The following is a 17,230-nucleotide window of genomic DNA, read 5'->3' as shown; positions in this document are numbered from 1 at the left end:
CTTAGATAATGCATTACACTGGATGCTAATCATCCAGGGAAAGAAAAATGATGATAATCTTTTCTCCTACAATTTCTATCAAAAATGCAAATAAATTAACCTTTATTGAGCATCTACTATATATCAGGAACTATGCAAGGTATTTTCATATATGCTAGTTCTCTTGTTCTCAAGACTTTTTTTTTTTTGAGATGGAGTCTTGCTCTGTCTTGCCCAGGCTGGAGTGCAGTGGTGCCATCTCAGCTTACTGTGGCCTCCACCTCCTGGGTTCAAACGATTCTCCCGTCTCAGCCTCCTGAGTAGCTGGGATTACAGGCATGAGCCACTGCACCTGGCTAATTTTGTATTTTTAGTAGAGATGGGGTTTCACCATGTTGGCCAGGCAGGTCTTAAACTCCTGACCTCAGGTGATCCACCCATTTTGGCTTTCCCAAAGTGCTGGGATTACAGGCTTGAGCCAACACACCTGGCCTGTTCTAAAGACTTCTATAAGCAAAATATCTTGATTTTTCAGGCGAGGAAATTGAAAAACAGAAAAATTAATTTGTTCAAGGTCTCCTAAGTAGCAAGTGTCTCGATTCAAACCCAAATGTCCTGATTTGAAGTTCAGTGCTCAGTAGAAACTGAATTCTCTCCTTTGGAAAACAGCTTATTAGACATACCATGAAGATGTCATAGAAACTTGAACTCTAAGAGTGAGGTGGGATAGGGAGAAAGTATTAGAAAGGATTAAAAAAAAATGGGTAAGTTAGGGGATTGGGTGGAATTTAGACACCAGAAAAGCAGAAAAGGAGTTAAAGGTTTATATGTCAAATAAATATAATCAACTATTCCAGCTACCTTCTTGATGGCAAGGTCAGGCATAACCATGTATGATGCCATCTCAGATGCCATAGGAGCCACAGGTAAGATCTCTACTACTTGAGGTAGCAATCTTCCAAGATATTCTGAAGTTATAACTTCAGTCCTTGCTGAAGAAGCAAAGCTCCCGTTAAAGAAGAAGAAAAAAGCCCTAGACTCTCTCTCTGCAGATGAGATAATTATCCGTTTGATGATAATACAACTCACAAACCTCAACTTTAAAACTTGTCACTCTGTTCTTACATGGTTAATGGCAAAAGGTTACTTGTTAAGCAAAAAAAAATTGAATATTGCTCTTTTCAAACTGAGGATTGGTATTTGAGTCACCTAATGAGTACGCAGGCTGTTTATTCCTTAGGTCTGCCACATGCTCTTCTTGTATCAAATAAGTGTATCAGAAAGTACACCTTAACTACATCTTAATGTTCTACAAACATGTCTGACGAAGTAAGTTTTATTATTATGTATTAAGTATTATAAAAGGTCAAACGAAGTATCCATTTGAACAATGCTTCTAAGAAAACCTAAATAAATATAAAGAGATACCATATTTATGGATAGGGAGGGCAGCTTCATATCTTAAAACCTCCAATCTTCTTCAAACTTATTAATAAATTCACTGATTCTCCAAAACCAAAAAAACAAACCCCAGGAAAAATGCCAGATGATCATTCTTTAAATAAACTGAATCAAATGACTACATTGATGTTTGAATTTAACACATTGATGTTTTAAACAAAAGGTAACTCCAAAAACAAAAGAGGTCAGAAAGCAAGAAAAACTTTAGATTAAAAATGTGATGGCTGGGCTTGGTGGCTCACCCCTGTAATTCAGCACTTTGGGAGGGCGAGGCAGGTAGATCTCAAGGTCAGGAGTTCAAGACCAGCCTGGACAATATAGTCAAATCCTGTCTCTACTAAAAACACAAAATTAGCTGGGTGTGGTGGCACGGGCCTGTAGTCCCAGCTGCTCGAGAGGCTGGGGCAGGAGAATTGCTTGAAATCCGGAGGCGGAGGTTGCAGTGAGCCGAGATCACACCACTGTGCTACAGCCTGGGCCACAGAGTGAGATTCCGTCTTAAAAAAAAAAGTGATCATTTCAAACAAAATAAGATCAAAAACTGACATTTCTCAGAACACAGAGCAAAAAGACAAAATCTGATAGAAAAGTTCAGAGATTTAAAGAACCAATATAGTTTGAAAGCTTGAAAGTCTGACGACCTGGCATGCAAGAGGAAGGGAGCAGAGAAAAAGGAAGGAAAAAAAGTCATTGTTAAAGAAATATAAAAAAGCATTTTCCAGAGTTGAAAAAAAAAAACATAAGCCTTCAGAATACAGGCCTACTGCACCCGGCATAAAAAATGAACGAAGATCCACACTAAGACTCAAATATCACCATGACATTTTAGAATACGGTAGATGAAGAAAAACTCTTACGAGTTCCCAAAAAGGAATGAAAATCAGATTGGCACTGCACATCCATTTAGCCATACCACCTATCAGAAAACAATGCTGCAAGCCCTTCAAAGATCTAAGGGGAAATGATTTTTGATTCAGAATAATATAGTCCAACAAAGTATCAATTAAGTGAGAGAGCAGTAAAATACATTTTCTATATTTACAGATGCATAAAATTTAATTCCTCTATATTCTGGCTTAAAAAGTTACCGGAGGATATTTCCTAGGAAAACAAAGGGACAAGTCAAGAATAAAAACAGTATGGAACCCAGGAAAAAGATCCAATGCAGAAGAGCAGTGAAAGAAAGCTCCAACATGACAGTTCTTTATCAGGCCTAGAAAACAACTGGGACAGATTGAAACCAAGGAATAAAGGTTTCAGGAGGCAGGTTCAGGATACAGAGGACTCGACAGAAGAGAATGTGTGAATGTGAATTAGTAACACTGAGGATTATTACAAAGGGCAAAAACAGACTGGTGGTGGGGGAAGACTGAAAAAGTCATGATTGAAATTTGAAGTGAACTGAACAGTGCAAACATAAAACACGGATGAAGTCTTAGGAAAGAGAAGTCATATGAGGTTGATGTTAAGACTAATCTTGAATTGACCAACAGGTCATGAACATTCAGATAAATTATCTTATAGCACTACTTGCCCCTGCATTAAAGATGCTCAGTTTATTAAAACATAGTAATGTAAACGCTGTTTTTTGCCTCCAAATTTTAGAGCCAACCTACGGACAATAACTGTTTATTGGCACAGGGCATACTGAAAACATACCCTTGCCAATGTAAAAGTTAAAACAGTTAACAGATAATACGTACAGGTGACAAAAGTGGAAGGGTGGGTAGGTGTGTGCTAGTGCTAATACCACACATTACAATGACTTAGAAGGCATGCAGAAAGTTAACAGACCGAACATCAAAACTTGAATCATTTTCCAGTAAAATATGGCAGCAAACCAAGAAAGAAGACACAGAATCCAGAAAAAAGATCTAAGGAAATTCAATGGATCTAATGCAGAAGTGAAAAGATTGAAAGTTACAAAAGTAGTTTATAGACAAATAATAATTTTAAAATAGCAAACACTGTGAGAAAAAAGGGGACAGAGTAGTGAGAGTAGCCTAATACTCTTGCTTAAGAGAAGTTCCAAGTTATGTAAAGTTGATAACTAAAACATAATGAAGACTTTGTACTCTGGCAAGATAATGGCTAAACTAATGTGAAAACACTTCTGTTACAACAGATATCAAATATAAACCCTTGCGAAATGATAGAAACAAAACAAAAACTGAGCTTATGTGTCTTTTGCAAAACACAGCTGAGGAACGTATTTGTTATATTATGCAAGGTTCCTTATGTAATGACTTATGCAATAAATTATTCAAATTGTCACAGAAAAATAGGAATCCAAAACTTTTTCCCTTGTCTTGTCAGGATGCCCAGCAGAAGCCAAAGCAAAACCACACAAGTGGAAAACTCCTACAACCGGTCTCCAAAGGATTTCCAGAAGGAAAAATCCCACTGAAGATAAGCTCAAAAGAAAACAGTGACCAAACATGAAGAAGCCATCACCCATAAGCTAGCACCAGAGGAATCAACCAATAGCAGGATCAGCTCCCCAAGGACAGGAGTTAATAAACAGAGCAAAAATGCCGTCCAAAAAGACGTTTTTCAAAGTACGATTACAGCAAAAAATTCAATGGATAGGTTAAATAGCAATTTCTGACAGAGGTGAAGGGATAATTAGGAGCTTTATGGAGGATCTCAGCAAATGAGCTGGAAGTGAGCAGAAGAGGGATGAGAGACTACTGCTTGTCATTATAGAGTCTATTACTGGAACTGCTGTTTAGTGCATCTATCAACTGGAAACACGTTAAAGTTAGAATGCTTATGTGTTTTACAAAATTTAATCGAACACGGTAATCTATGTCATTTAGTGCTCTGTACGTAAGGACGCATGCAAAAAATTACCTCTTACATTCATTTACAGGAAAATGGGAATCCAAAGCTTTTCCCCATTTGCCTTAGTGGTGGGAATTCAAGAATAATTAAAGTGCTCAACAATGTTAGCTCATTCATAAACATATTTTATTATTCCTCATTTTAAGTTAATTTCTATTTTGATTTAATTTTTACTTTGCACATTTTACATGTTTATTTTTAAAGTCCATTGAAATTCTGAAAGACAGTGGGAGTGAATCTATAAAATTCTTATTACACAGGATGTCAAAAGTTATTGATCTGTTCCTTCCTAAAATGGGATTAATCTTACTTAGGTGTTTATGTTGATTTAAATCTTTTCAGAAGTGTGTACAGTCTCTAAAAGGTCTTAAAGGGATATTCATACCTAGGGGTTAGAACCAATTTACCTTTCATAAAATCTCTAGCTGCAGAGCTGCTCCAGTTGAGATGAGATAGAGGCAGAGGAGGGAAACGCGAGCCCCTAGCCCCAGTGGGCTCTCAAGGGCTCCCTGACACGGTGGGAAAACTGCTGCTACAGTGAGTCTCAGTTATCCAGTTAATAAGAAGTCTGATTATTCTCACCAGGAGACTTGGGTCAAAACATTACCATAGAAAATTCACAGGAGGAAATATCAATTTTTTAATTTTTACCTTTATAAAGCCACACTTTTCAGGGGAATTCAATGTTGATAAAGGAAATGAGAGAAAAGCTTAGCTAAAACTTAAGATATTGAAATTTCAGTCATAATAGTATTTTTGCTGCTGCTAAATAAGCATAGCCATTAAAAATTAATCCAGTAACAGTTTTAAAAATTACCCTAAATCTCAAAAGTAATTGGATAAAAATCAAGTTACTGAATTTAAGTTTCTTACATTGTAGAGACAAGGCAAATGTTAACATCTTGTGTACTGTTGAACTCTTTTACAATCTTGAGTCTTTCCTCTGATTTTGTACTTCCATCAAGTCGTCGGTAATCAAGCCCAGACGCCATACAGTACTGCTGTAGCACGTCAAGCAACTAAAGGAGAGGTATGAAGATGGGCAAATATGAATCTTGGTTAAGTAAGTTTCAGACCATTACAAAGTCGAGACTTGTTAAGTATTAATTATTGGTGTTCATAATTTCTTTCTTCTAATTCCAAGAGCAATAAATATTTTTCTCACTTCTGACCCATATATTTATTCCCGTTATCCTGCAACATTACGGCTTTAACATTCAGAACTTGTTTTAAAAATCAATCTTTTCATTTTTTTTTTTTATACTTTAAGTTCTAAGGTACATGTGAATCTTTTCATTTTTAAGAAACAAACAATATTACTGGTCAAATCATTTACGTAAATATATGTGTGCTATTTTCTAAGTTCTAAAATATCTGAAATGTCTTAAAGAACATTGTAATTATTAAGAACATCAACAGAAAATAAAAATCTATCTTTGAGTTTGATATTTGGCAACCCTAAAACAACTGAAATTTTAGTGTCTGTTTAAAAACTTCAAGTTGCTTGCCTCACTATTTCCTACTGTGTAGATAAGAGAAAATGTGGCTATAAGGTGTCATGTAGGCACATGCTTTATTCTTTATGCCTCAAAAGTTAGGGCTGGCCAATCAAGGATATACTTTAGATGAAACTCACCTTGGTGGAAAAAGAAAAGAGAAGAACTTTATCTCTGTTTTTCCTGCAATGATTTAAAAGCTGCTGCAGGACCTGAAAATGAACCACAGAAAACCAGTGAACCAGTTCCAACTAAAAGTACACTTTATACATATAAACATCACTTGAGAATTTCTTTAAAATTACTTTCATACAATACTAACCTCAATCATCTTTTCTAATTCCTTTCATTTTTTTCAAGTTAGAGAAATAAAGTATTAGCTATTACATCAAATGTTATTCATCATCATATTGTCAATAAGGAGGTAAAGTTCCCAAAGACTTTTATTTCATCTCATCTGGTTTTAATAAAAAGGAAGCATTTTAGATTATGGGATGCATTTAAATGGATTAATTTAATTTCCAAAATACACTTTCTTTATACCTACAATATGTTAAGAAACTAAATTATAGAGCAGCATTCCTTTTAGGAAGTATTTAAATTGTCCCTAGATGGATGTAATGAAATGTGTTCAATTACATCTAGGTTCTAAAAGTCTTGATATTTATTTTCTTAGAATAATCAGTCAGATATACACCTCTTCTCATTTTCTCCCCTTTGTTTCTCTATTTACAGTAAGCTCTGACTTCCAGATTTGATTTTGACCTCAAAATGCCAGTAACCTGCCCCCAAACACAGTGCTTTTAAGGAGGAAGCAAACAGTCCAAAGCCTTGTGTGTGACAGTCACACTGTTACTTTTATTTCCACATCTGGCAATGACAACTCCAGAACAATGTGCAAAAGCAATCCACAGAGGGGAAAAAGAAATTTTCTATACAAAGTTGAAAATTTTTCTGAAAGATGAAACAAACACTAAAACAATTTATTTAACGATAAACATTTAAGCTTTTAAATTTAAAAAAATACTCAATATAATTAATCAAGAGAAGCTATTGTGCTAACTTTGACCTCTACCTCCCCCTAGACCCTCAAAAAAAGCTATGGAGTTAAAAAAAACTTCTACTCAGATAACCAATCAAACAGTAAATAAAAATGTTATAGATCAGGTAAACATTAATATTTGGAGAACATATGAAGTTTTATTTGCATTTAATTTTTTAATAAAACAACTGATTCTATATGAAGTATGTAATTTGAGTTTCACATAAGACTAACTTTTTAAATTGGTAGATAATATTTTTTGTTTTACAGAACTGAGTAGAAAATGCACAAAGCTCCTCCTTCCCTACTCCCAACCTCCTCCACACTTTCTCTTATTAATATCTGTATTAATAATATTATTAGAAAATATAACATCAAGTATTATTAGTATTGGTGTGGTATATTTGTAACAACTGATGAGTGAATATTGATACATTATTATTAGCTAAAGTCCACAATTTACATTAGGGTTTATTCATTGGGTTACATAGTTCTATGGGTTTTGACAAATAATAATGAGATGTATCTGCCATTACAGTATCATACAGAATTGTTTCATGGCCCTAAAAATTCCCTGTGCTTCACCTACTCATCCTTTCCTCCCCCAGAACCCATGGCAACCACTGATCTTTTTACTGTCTCCATAATTTTGCCTTTTCATAGTACTATATAGTTGGAATTATACAGTACGTAGCCTATCAGACTGGTTTCTTTCACTCAGCAATATGCATTTAAGGTTCTTCCATGTATTTTGGTAGCTTGATAGCTCATTTCTTTTTATTGCTAAATAGTACTCCACAGTATGGCTGTACCACAGCTTTTTAAATTCATTTACCTACTGAAGGACATCTTAGTTGCTTCCAAGCTTTGGCAATTATGAATAAACTCATGTGAGGTTCTTGTCTCGATGTAAGTTTTTAACTCATTAAAACTCAATAAATTCATTTGAACTCATTTGGGTAAATACCAAGTGGCATAATTGCTGGATCATATGGTAAGAGTATTTAAGGTAATATTTTTTAGTTAAGAGCTTTGTGAGAAACCACTGAACTGTCTTCCAAAGTGACTGTACCATTTTTGCGTTCCCACCAGCAGCAGATGGGAGTTCTTGTTACTCCACATCCTCACCAGCATTTGGGCATGACAATGTTTTGGATTTTGGCCGTTCTAATAGGTACCTAGTGGTATCTCATTGCTGTTTTAATGTGCAATTCTTTAATGACATACGTTGTTGAGCATCTTTTCATATGCTTATATGCCATCTCTGTTATCTTCTCTGGGGAAGTATCTGTTCAGATCCTTTGCTCATTTTCAAACTGGACTGTTTGCTTTCCTATTGCTGAGCTTTAAGAGTTATTTGTATATTTGTAAACCAGTCCTTTATTGTTCTGCTAAATATTTTCTCCCAGTCTGTGGTTTTTCATTCTCCTTAAGATATTAACATTTTAAATCAAGGATATATTGTATAGAAATCCATTCTTATTGTTTGGGGTGGTATCACAACTATTGCAACTTTAAGTGTTTTCAAATATTTTAAAGTAAAACCAAGTCAGAGGAAAAGTAGATGTTTTTAGACTTGAGGTCTTAATTAGGCTAGTTTAAAGAGACTAACTAAATGAACGACTATAAATTAAGATCCCAGAAATTTCCACAATGACAATGTAATCAATAGATGTTGGAGTCTTAACAATATAGACCCAAAGTTTTATCACTCAGCTGTCCTCCACAGAACAGGACAATCCACCCATAAAGGAATCATATATTTGGGGGTGTTAACAGCAAGGAATCTTGGATCTTAACTTTCCTCAACTTGGCCAGTCAGGCCTAGAAAGACCAACATGACCCTTGTGTGACTTCAGCAGCACCAAGCTGGATTCCTAGTCTTTATTCCCACCCTCCACAGTGAGTGGCTCTGCAGCATTTCTCAAGAGAAAGAAAAGGGAAGATTTTCATCAGGTGAATGATTGCAACTTGTGACTAACCCCTTGAATGATAGCTGAGGCCAAAACTGTGACACTCAAGAGAAACAGCTGGGGTCATGGTGCAGCTTTGAGGCTATGAAGATTATAGCAGGCATTCTGTTCAAAGTCCTTGCACCTGCAGGCTGACCTATGACAAGCCAAGCCAAACAAAGATCTTTTATCACCTGAAATCAAAAAGTACATGCAACTCAAATCTTGGAGTTCTTAAACCAATAGGCAATGATTCTATGATCAGCCTGTAAGTTTTACATTACCAAATCAATATATGAGCAGATGATGCTGTTAGTCAAATGATTTAACACAGTACTAAAAATATATCCCTAGCTTATTACTATCCATCTGTTTGGTGGATGCTTGCTCACAAAGCAAGTAAATTACCCACATCATTCACATGTAAAAATACTACCAAGTCTCCGGCAACAATTTATGCTTGCCTTTTCCCTCTTAAAAATTAAAATAAAATTAAATCTAATCATTCTCTTAATCAGACACTATTATTCCTAGGGAGATTAACTTTAAAAGTGTATTTTACAAGTATATATTTAATGAATACATAAAAAATATAAAATGCAGAGTTATAAAACTTTAATTTCCAGACTGGTAACTTTTTAGTGAAGAGTCACGGGGAATAAAATTTAAATGAGCAGCAATAATGGCTAATGCAGTTTTCAGAGGAGGCCATAATTTCTGGAAATATCCTATTGGCTTAAACTGTGGGATAGTAAGTGCTCAGTTCTAAACCGGACTTTTTATATATTTTAATTTAAAAATAATTAAAGCCAAAGAGATGGATGACAAAAATAGATTTGCTACCACCCCTGGTTTGCATTAGCTTTTATATTTCTGGCAGGTGATTTCCTTAAACATTTGAAGACAAGCTATTAGCTATGTGGTAACAGTCCACGCAGCATATTAAGAGGGCATAAGTCCAATATATCAATAAGGAAAATTTGAAGTATATTTGAAGCAACTACTACAAAGGACCTACTGAGTACCCACATCTGCATTCGGGGTTCACAGTGACCTAGTAAATGCTGATACAACGGCACCACTTGTCGACAGCCACCATCTCTCCTGAATGACTGAACACCTGTTCCGATGAGTTGGTGTCTCTGTCATACCACTGAGTAAATATTTTGCGTACCATGTCTGTATGCAACCTGAAAGAGGAGCACTTACCTTCATTTTTCCACTGTATTTAGGGTCAGAAAGTGTTTCAAAGGCTGCATCTCTGCTTTTCTGCACAAAATCTGGGAATCTGGAAAATACCTGATCACATATCCTTTTGATAAGTGTTTCCTTGAAGGGAAAAGGCAGAAGAAAAGATATTTCCACTTAACACACTCAAACCTGTAAGAATTGAAATAATTTATGAAAAAAAAAATTCTTTTTAGAAAGAATATACTACTTTGAAGATTTTTGCTTCCCTAAGTCAGACTAAGAATTCAAAAACTCTTAAAGTAGTATGTTAAGCATATATGGCGTTGAATTCTTAATGATGTGGTTATTAACTTGGTCATTACTTTTCAAAGATTTTTTAAGATTTCCAAAACAAGGTGCTAAATACTCCCAAAAAGAGTGAAGAGTACTATCAAAGAACAATATCAAATTCTTACGAGATTTCAAAATTACATTTAAATGGCATCAACTATAACACAGAAAAAAATATAAAATCATTACAAAAACATCGTTTCATTTGTGTGCTCTAGAATAAAAGGAAACAACTACAGTAAATGATTGAGTTTAAACCTGAACTTTGAAATTACCAATTTTTGCCAGTTCGGTAAACAGCCCTAATATTTAATATACAAATTATTATAAATCCTCATTTTACCCAGCAGATTAAATACCATTACAGACATTATTAGAGGAATAGAACTGACTCATCAAATACGTTATTTAGTAATTATACCAAAGAATGTTTTGAGAAATAAAGACATGAACATTATTAAAGGCATAAAAAACAGTTCTTATTTTAAATTAAGCTTAAATTTGTTCACTTTGATTAAACACTTAAGTGCACATACTCCTTGATATCTACACTTAAAAATGAGCAAATGAGTTTCCTCTTAAATTTCATCCACAAAAACATTAATAACTATTTTAAAACTTTATAAAATATTTACAATAGCATTACAAAGAAATGTAAAATGCCAACCAAACCTGTTGTGTGGAAGTACTAGCAGCTTGCAGTAGCGCGACATGGTTAGCTACCTTCTGAAGGACTGTAAGGTAACTGAGATACAAGGTTTTTACTGTTTCACCATGAGAATTGGTCTGTAACCAGAAAAATATAGAAAATAAAAAGGACCAACATAGCTATGCACCTGCTTACATCATAAGATACATCACATACAACAATATTTATTATCTGGTTACTTCAGCACAATGAATTTCAAGAAAATGATGATCAACTATTGCACAAAATATCCACAAATCACTAATGTGGAATCACACTTTTGGTAAATCATAACACAATGATATTTTTCGTAAAGGGAGAAAATCCTTATTACAGAAAGTATCCTCATGACACACAGTGATGGAAATGCTGCCATTACAAGGTGCCTGGTAATGAAATCTACAGTGCAGTGGCAGTGCTATGTGGACCCCGTCTCATTTACGCTCCAACGCTCCTAGGAGACTGGGCTCTTACAAAAAAGGGAAGTAGTTAAAAACAGCAAAATATTAAATGAGACCAAATAAATATCAAACTAGATAAATATTCACTTAGGGTCCCTCTACGTACACAGATACGTGACAGATAGTTTAATAAAACAGGTGAAACATGAGCAGGAAATATAGACAGAAGATTAAAAAAAGCACAAATAAATGTTGTTTCTTAAAAAACTTTCTTTGATCTACAGTTTCTATTAAATTGACACTATATCTAACATCAGAATAGTATTTTAAGCCAGCTATATAACAGTATGTTCGTTTACTATTAGTGGATGAGAAACTTCTCGAAAATGAAATGAAATTTCAAAACGAAAAGATACTTCCCAAAAAAAGCTAAAATGGAGGATATCAACATTAAGCTTACTTTCTGAAATTAACTTTTTGAAAATATATTTGAATATTGTATTTTATATGTGATTACTATTTGATATTGTAAAATATTTTTGAAAACTATTTTTTTAAGACACAGCTTTAAAGAACTATCTGAGGAAAAGGTATTTTATTATCTGCTACTTTCTTTTACACTAGAACAGAGTACTATGTAATCAAAAGCATGATTAGAGAGATCTATGGAAACGCTTGCCTTATAACAACAGTTTCTCCTCTTTCGGCCACTCCGGCAGGTGCAAGGCTCCGAAGACTGAAGTATCAAAGTCACATCCTCTGTGTCTAACACTGTTTCATAGACAGCTCTCTGGAAATCCGTCAAAGAACAATACACCATCTGCCCAGATAAAACACAAGGTGGTTATTAGCATGTTGTTTATAGCAATAATAAAAATCATAATCTATATCTGATTTCACAGATTATAACAGTGAAAACTGGCCAGCACAGAGGCTCACGCCTGTAATCCCAACACTTTGGGAAGCTGAGGAGGGTGGATCACAAGGTCAAGAGATCGAGACCATCCTGGCCAACATGGTGAAACCCCATCTCTACTAAAAGTACAAAAATTAGCTGGGCATGGTGCCACGCGCCTATAATCCCAGCTACTCGGGAGGCTGAGGCAGGAGAATCGCTTGAACCCATGAGGCAGAGGTTGCAGTGAGCTGAGATCATGCCACTGCACTCCAGCCTGGGCGACAGAGCACGACTCTGTTGCAAAAAAAAAAAAAAAAAAAGTGAAAATTGCTATAAACTAATTTTTTCCCTCTACATCATTATGATGATTTCTCCCGATTCTCTTGTATTCTCTGCTCTCCACCCCACCCTGGATAATATAAAATATAATTTCATTTTCAAGTAAACCTCATAGAATTATTTTAATTAAAAGAAATCATAATGTGAACAAACAAATGATGTTCCTTACACAGTCGACTCTTGCACATGGATGGTGCTAGGGTGCTAACTCCCCACACAGTCAAAAGTCCATGTATAACTTCTGACTCCCCAAAAACATAACTACTGCTAGCCTACTGTTGACCGGAAGCCTTAACAGCAGCATAAATAGTTGAAAAACACTACTTTGTGTATCTATTATATGTTATATTCTTACAATAAAACTAGAAAAAAAGAAAATGTTATAAAGAAAATGTTACTAAGTAAATCATAAAAAAGCGAAAATATCTTGACTGTTCATTAAGTGGAAGTAGGTCATCATAAAGGGCTTCATATTGAGCAGGCTGAGGAGAACAAGGAAGAGGAGAGGTTGGTCTTGTTTTCTCATGGGTGGCAGAAATGAAGAGGTGAAGGAAGTGAAAAGGAAGTCAAGGGAGGCAGGAGAGGCAGGCACACTCGGTGTAACGTTACAGAAACATGTTGTAATTTCTGTCTGACATTTTTGCTTTTCATTGCTCTAAACAATGTTCCTATACGGTGCCAGTCCTTCTTCCACCATTTGCTTTAGTTTCAGTGCCCATATCATAGAAGGGTCCATGTCATGAAAAAAGTCAAAAGCAGTCTCAAATAATCAGAACCCCTCTGCCAGAGTATTTAGTGTCAGTCTGTTTTCTGGCACTGCTTCTTCTACGTCATCTTCCTCATCGTCTGGCACCAGTTTGAAAGCATGTATTTGCATCAAGTCATCTTCAATTAATTCCTCTGGTGTGGTATCCTGAATTTCTTTCAATTAGCTCTTGAATTTCTCCAAGATCCGTCACTTGAAATCCTTCACCTTTTTTGCCTCTCATGATTTATTTGATTGGCTCTGTCGTAAATCCTGTTAGGTCATGCACAACATCTGGATACAGTTTTCTCCAGCAGGAATTTACTATTCCAGGAATGATGGCTTTCACGGCTTTTTCTATAAAACGATGGTATCTTCAAATGGTGTAATCCTTCCAGACACTCATGATGTTCTATCAGGATTCTCCTCCATAGCACTGACAATCCTTTCCATAGAGGACCAGGTGTAATGAGCCTTGAAGGTCCTTACGACCCTGTCATCTAGAAGCTGAATTAGACATGTTGTGTTTGGGGGCAAGTGGACCACTTTGACGCCTTTGGTGTTGAACTCATGGGGTTCTGGGTGGCCACAAGGATTACCCAATATCAACAGAACTTTAAAAGCTAGTCCTTTACTGGCAAGGCACTTCCTGACTTCAGGGACAAAGCATTTTTTATATTTGTAAAATATAAATATATAAATATTTGCAAATATTTATATGCTTATATCACTACAACAGATTACTGGTAATAAATAGGCAAAGGTGCATACAAGCAAATACAGTAATGTCTATACAAAACAATGCTAGTTGTTTTTTTTTTTTGAAATGCCCTGTTTATTCTGTAAACAGGCTCAGAAATATAGACACAGGCCGGTCGTTGTGGCTCACACCTGTAACCCAAGCACTTTGGGAGGCGGGCAGATCATGAGGTCAGGAGTTCAAGACCAGCCTGGTCAACATGGTGAAACCCTGTCTCTACTACAAATACAAAAATTAACCGGGCATGGTGGTGCACACCTGTAGTCCCAGCTACTTGGGAGGCTGAGGCAGAATAATCACTTGAACCCAGGGAGGTGGAGCTTGCAGTGAGCCAATATCATGCCACTGCACTCCAGCCTGGGTGACAGAGTGAGACTCTGTCTTAAAAAAAAAAAAAGATACAATTTGTAGGTTAAGAAATCTCTATGTAGTTGTTACTTCACAATTATACTTCACAAAAGCAGGAATGACGATGGCTTCTGAGCATATTAACCTACCATTTTTCTGTTTTTAAAAAAACACAATGAGAACGGCTTATTTCTCTAACTGATGGTCACATTTTTCTGCTCTAGTCTTTAAGAACAAGTGGAGCCTTCACTTGAGCCACCACCTCTTTGGCTCTTAGGCCTCAACAATCCCAAGAGTAGACACGAAGGCAGTCCTAAGCGCCCCGACTTGTAAAACTCAGGCCGTCCTTTTCCACACGATTCTCAGAGTAGCTGTAATGACTTCCATTCATCATTTTGTCTTTAGCAAGTAGGTATGTTGTAACTTTACTTCCAAAACCTATTTCATGAGCCAACAGACCTGCAGGACCTGCACAGATGGTAGCTATGAGGCCCTTCTCATTTCTTATTCCTTCAGTATCTCTCTCAAGGCAGCAGACTCAAATAAACTGCACTCAGATGACGTCCTGTTAGAAATATCATGTCATTTGGTCCCTCTTTTTTGTATCTTCAAGACTGACATCAGGACAAATAACAACATCATGGCTACACTGTACTGAGTCTTTTCCAGCCAGACCTGCAATGGTGACCTTAATCTCAGCTTGTCTCATCATGTCTCCAGGGCTGACTGTCTCCATTTCCTCTGCTCCTTTAGCCAGGATGACCAGAACTCTTTTGGAAGCTATTTTTATCTTTCATTTTTTAAAGACTCAGACCAGACTGAAGAAGGACGCATGGCAGCACACATCCGGCTTGCCCCCTCCCAATGCTAGATTTAAAAAAAATGTTTATGTAAAATATTTAGTACACCTTGACCCCAACCTTAAATACAAAGGTACATATAAGAAAAAAAGAGAATATAGAAGATGGTGGTCAACGACGGAAGCACGAAGGTATCTTGGACTATTTATTATTATTAAACATAGTACCAATTACTCAATATTTCTTATGTGTCATGCACTTCAGAGCGACCACATGGGGCAGGCACTATTATCATCACTACCATTTAACAGAGGAAGAAGCCCAGATCCCAGGGCCTCACAAATTGCTCCAAGTCACAAAACGCGAAGCAGAGAAACTCCAAGTCACAAAGACCGTAATCACATAGTATTCGATTTCAGAGTCCAAGCTCTAAATCTCTATGCATAACTCTCTTCTTACACTTTTGTATTGTTCCTACTAGATGGAGAGCTAAATCACATATACGAAGTTGCATAAAACATTTTTAAAAGTGAGAGTTCATGAAGTATCTCAATTTAATAACAATATTTGCTTTAGATAAATATCAAAAGTCAGATGTATCTATTTCCCCGACTTGCATATCAATATCATATTTTTCTTTCTTTTTTTTGAGATGGAGTCTCGCTCTGTCACCCAGGCTGGAGTGCAGTGGCCGGATCTCAGCTCACTGCAAGCTCCATCTTCCGGGTTCCTGCCATTCTCCTGCCTCAGCCTCCCGAGTAGCTGGGACTACAGGCGCCCGCCACCTCGCCCGGCTAGTTTTTTGTATTTTTTAGTAGAGACGAGGTTTCACCGTGATAGCCAGGATGGTCTCGATCTCCTGACCTCGTGATCCACCCGTCTCGGCCTCCCAAAGTGCTGGGATTACAGGCTTGAGCCACCGCGCCTGGCCATATTTTCCTTTCAAATCTGTTTTTTTAAAGAAACAATCAAGAGGATATACTAAAATTAGAGGGCATTTCATAGGACTGCCCTTATTTGGGATAACATTAATTAGGTTTAGTTCCATAGTAATTTATAGAACCTTTACTTCATTGCCCAAGCTAGAAGAAACACAAGATTAAGAACTATATAAGAAGACTACAACATTTTAAAAAAATCCTCTTGAAGTCCACTCCTCATATTTTCTTAACAATTTAACAATGTAGTTTTCCTACAAATTCTAAAAATTAGGTTAGTTGTGTAACTGCAAATAGCATTCTACAAGAAACAAATCTATGTATTTTTTACAAAGTTCTTAACCACTTTGGTTCTACTGCTAGAATTAAGGTACCAAAGAATACACTGTGTGGTGGACACTACACAGTATAGGAAGGACAAAGTGTGAACAGAAAACACATTGGAGAGAGAAGCTCTTCCTTCTTTACTGGGGAAAAACTGCATCAAAAGTTTTGATGAGGCCAGACACAGTGGCTCCCTCCTGTAATCCCAGGACTTTGGGAGACCAAGGCAGGTGAATCACCTGAGGTCAGGAGTTCAAAACCAGCCTAGACAACATGATGAAACCCTGTCTCTACTAAAAATACAAAAAAATTAGCCAGGTGTGGTGGTGCACGTCTGTAATCCCAGTTACTTGGGAGGCTGAGGCTGGAGAATCGCTTGAACTCGGGAGGGGGAGGTTGCAGTGAGCCGAGATCATGCCACTGCACTCCAGCCTGGGTGATAGAGCCAGACTCTCTATCAAAAAAAAAAAAAAGTTTTGATGAGAAATGAGTTTAATGTATACTAATAATAAACCTGCTAACTAACAGGTTAATAAAGTCAGTAAGGAAAACAACTGAGCTCAATCAATGGTTTCTGAAATTCTGCACCTAACAATTTTTTTCCATACAGAATAAAAGGCAAAAAACTGTATTTACAAAATACCACAGGAGACAGACTTTTTCTTAAAAAGTAAAAAAAAAAAAATATGACCAC

At 36.3% G+C, this 17,230-nt stretch overlaps 1 protein-coding gene and 1 pseudogene across 9 annotated transcripts in view; both read right to left on the bottom strand.

Annotated features, from left to right (window-relative positions):
• Positions 1 to 17,230, bottom strand: part of ERCC6L2 (ERCC excision repair 6 like 2) — a 136,478-nt gene that overhangs the window by 77,411 nt on the left and 41,837 nt on the right. For all 9 annotated transcript variants that reach the window (XM_033236637.1, XM_033236640.1, XM_033236645.1 and 6 more), the window contains 5 exons: positions 12,064 to 12,204; positions 10,968 to 11,081; positions 9,984 to 10,103; positions 5,921 to 5,992; positions 5,158 to 5,303 (listed from right to left, as the gene is read on the bottom strand). In XM_033236637.1, coding sequence (XP_033092528.1) covers positions 5,158 to 5,303; positions 5,921 to 5,992; positions 9,984 to 10,103; positions 10,968 to 11,081; positions 12,064 to 12,204 — 593 coding nt within the window. The remainder of the gene's footprint in view (positions 1 to 5,157; positions 5,304 to 5,920; positions 5,993 to 9,983; positions 10,104 to 10,967; positions 11,082 to 12,063; positions 12,205 to 17,230) is intronic.
• Positions 14,527 to 16,696, bottom strand: LOC117099288 (annotated as a pseudogene).

Source organism: Trachypithecus francoisi, unplaced genomic scaffold (assembly GCF_009764315.1).
Source record: "Trachypithecus francoisi isolate TF-2019V2 unplaced genomic scaffold, Tfra_2.0 Lachesis_group16, whole genome shotgun sequence".
Lineage (NCBI taxonomy): Eukaryota > Metazoa > Chordata > Mammalia > Primates > Cercopithecidae > Trachypithecus > Trachypithecus francoisi.
The sequence above is the reverse complement of the archived record's forward strand: the minus strand, read 5'-3'. Positions and strand labels throughout refer to the sequence as shown.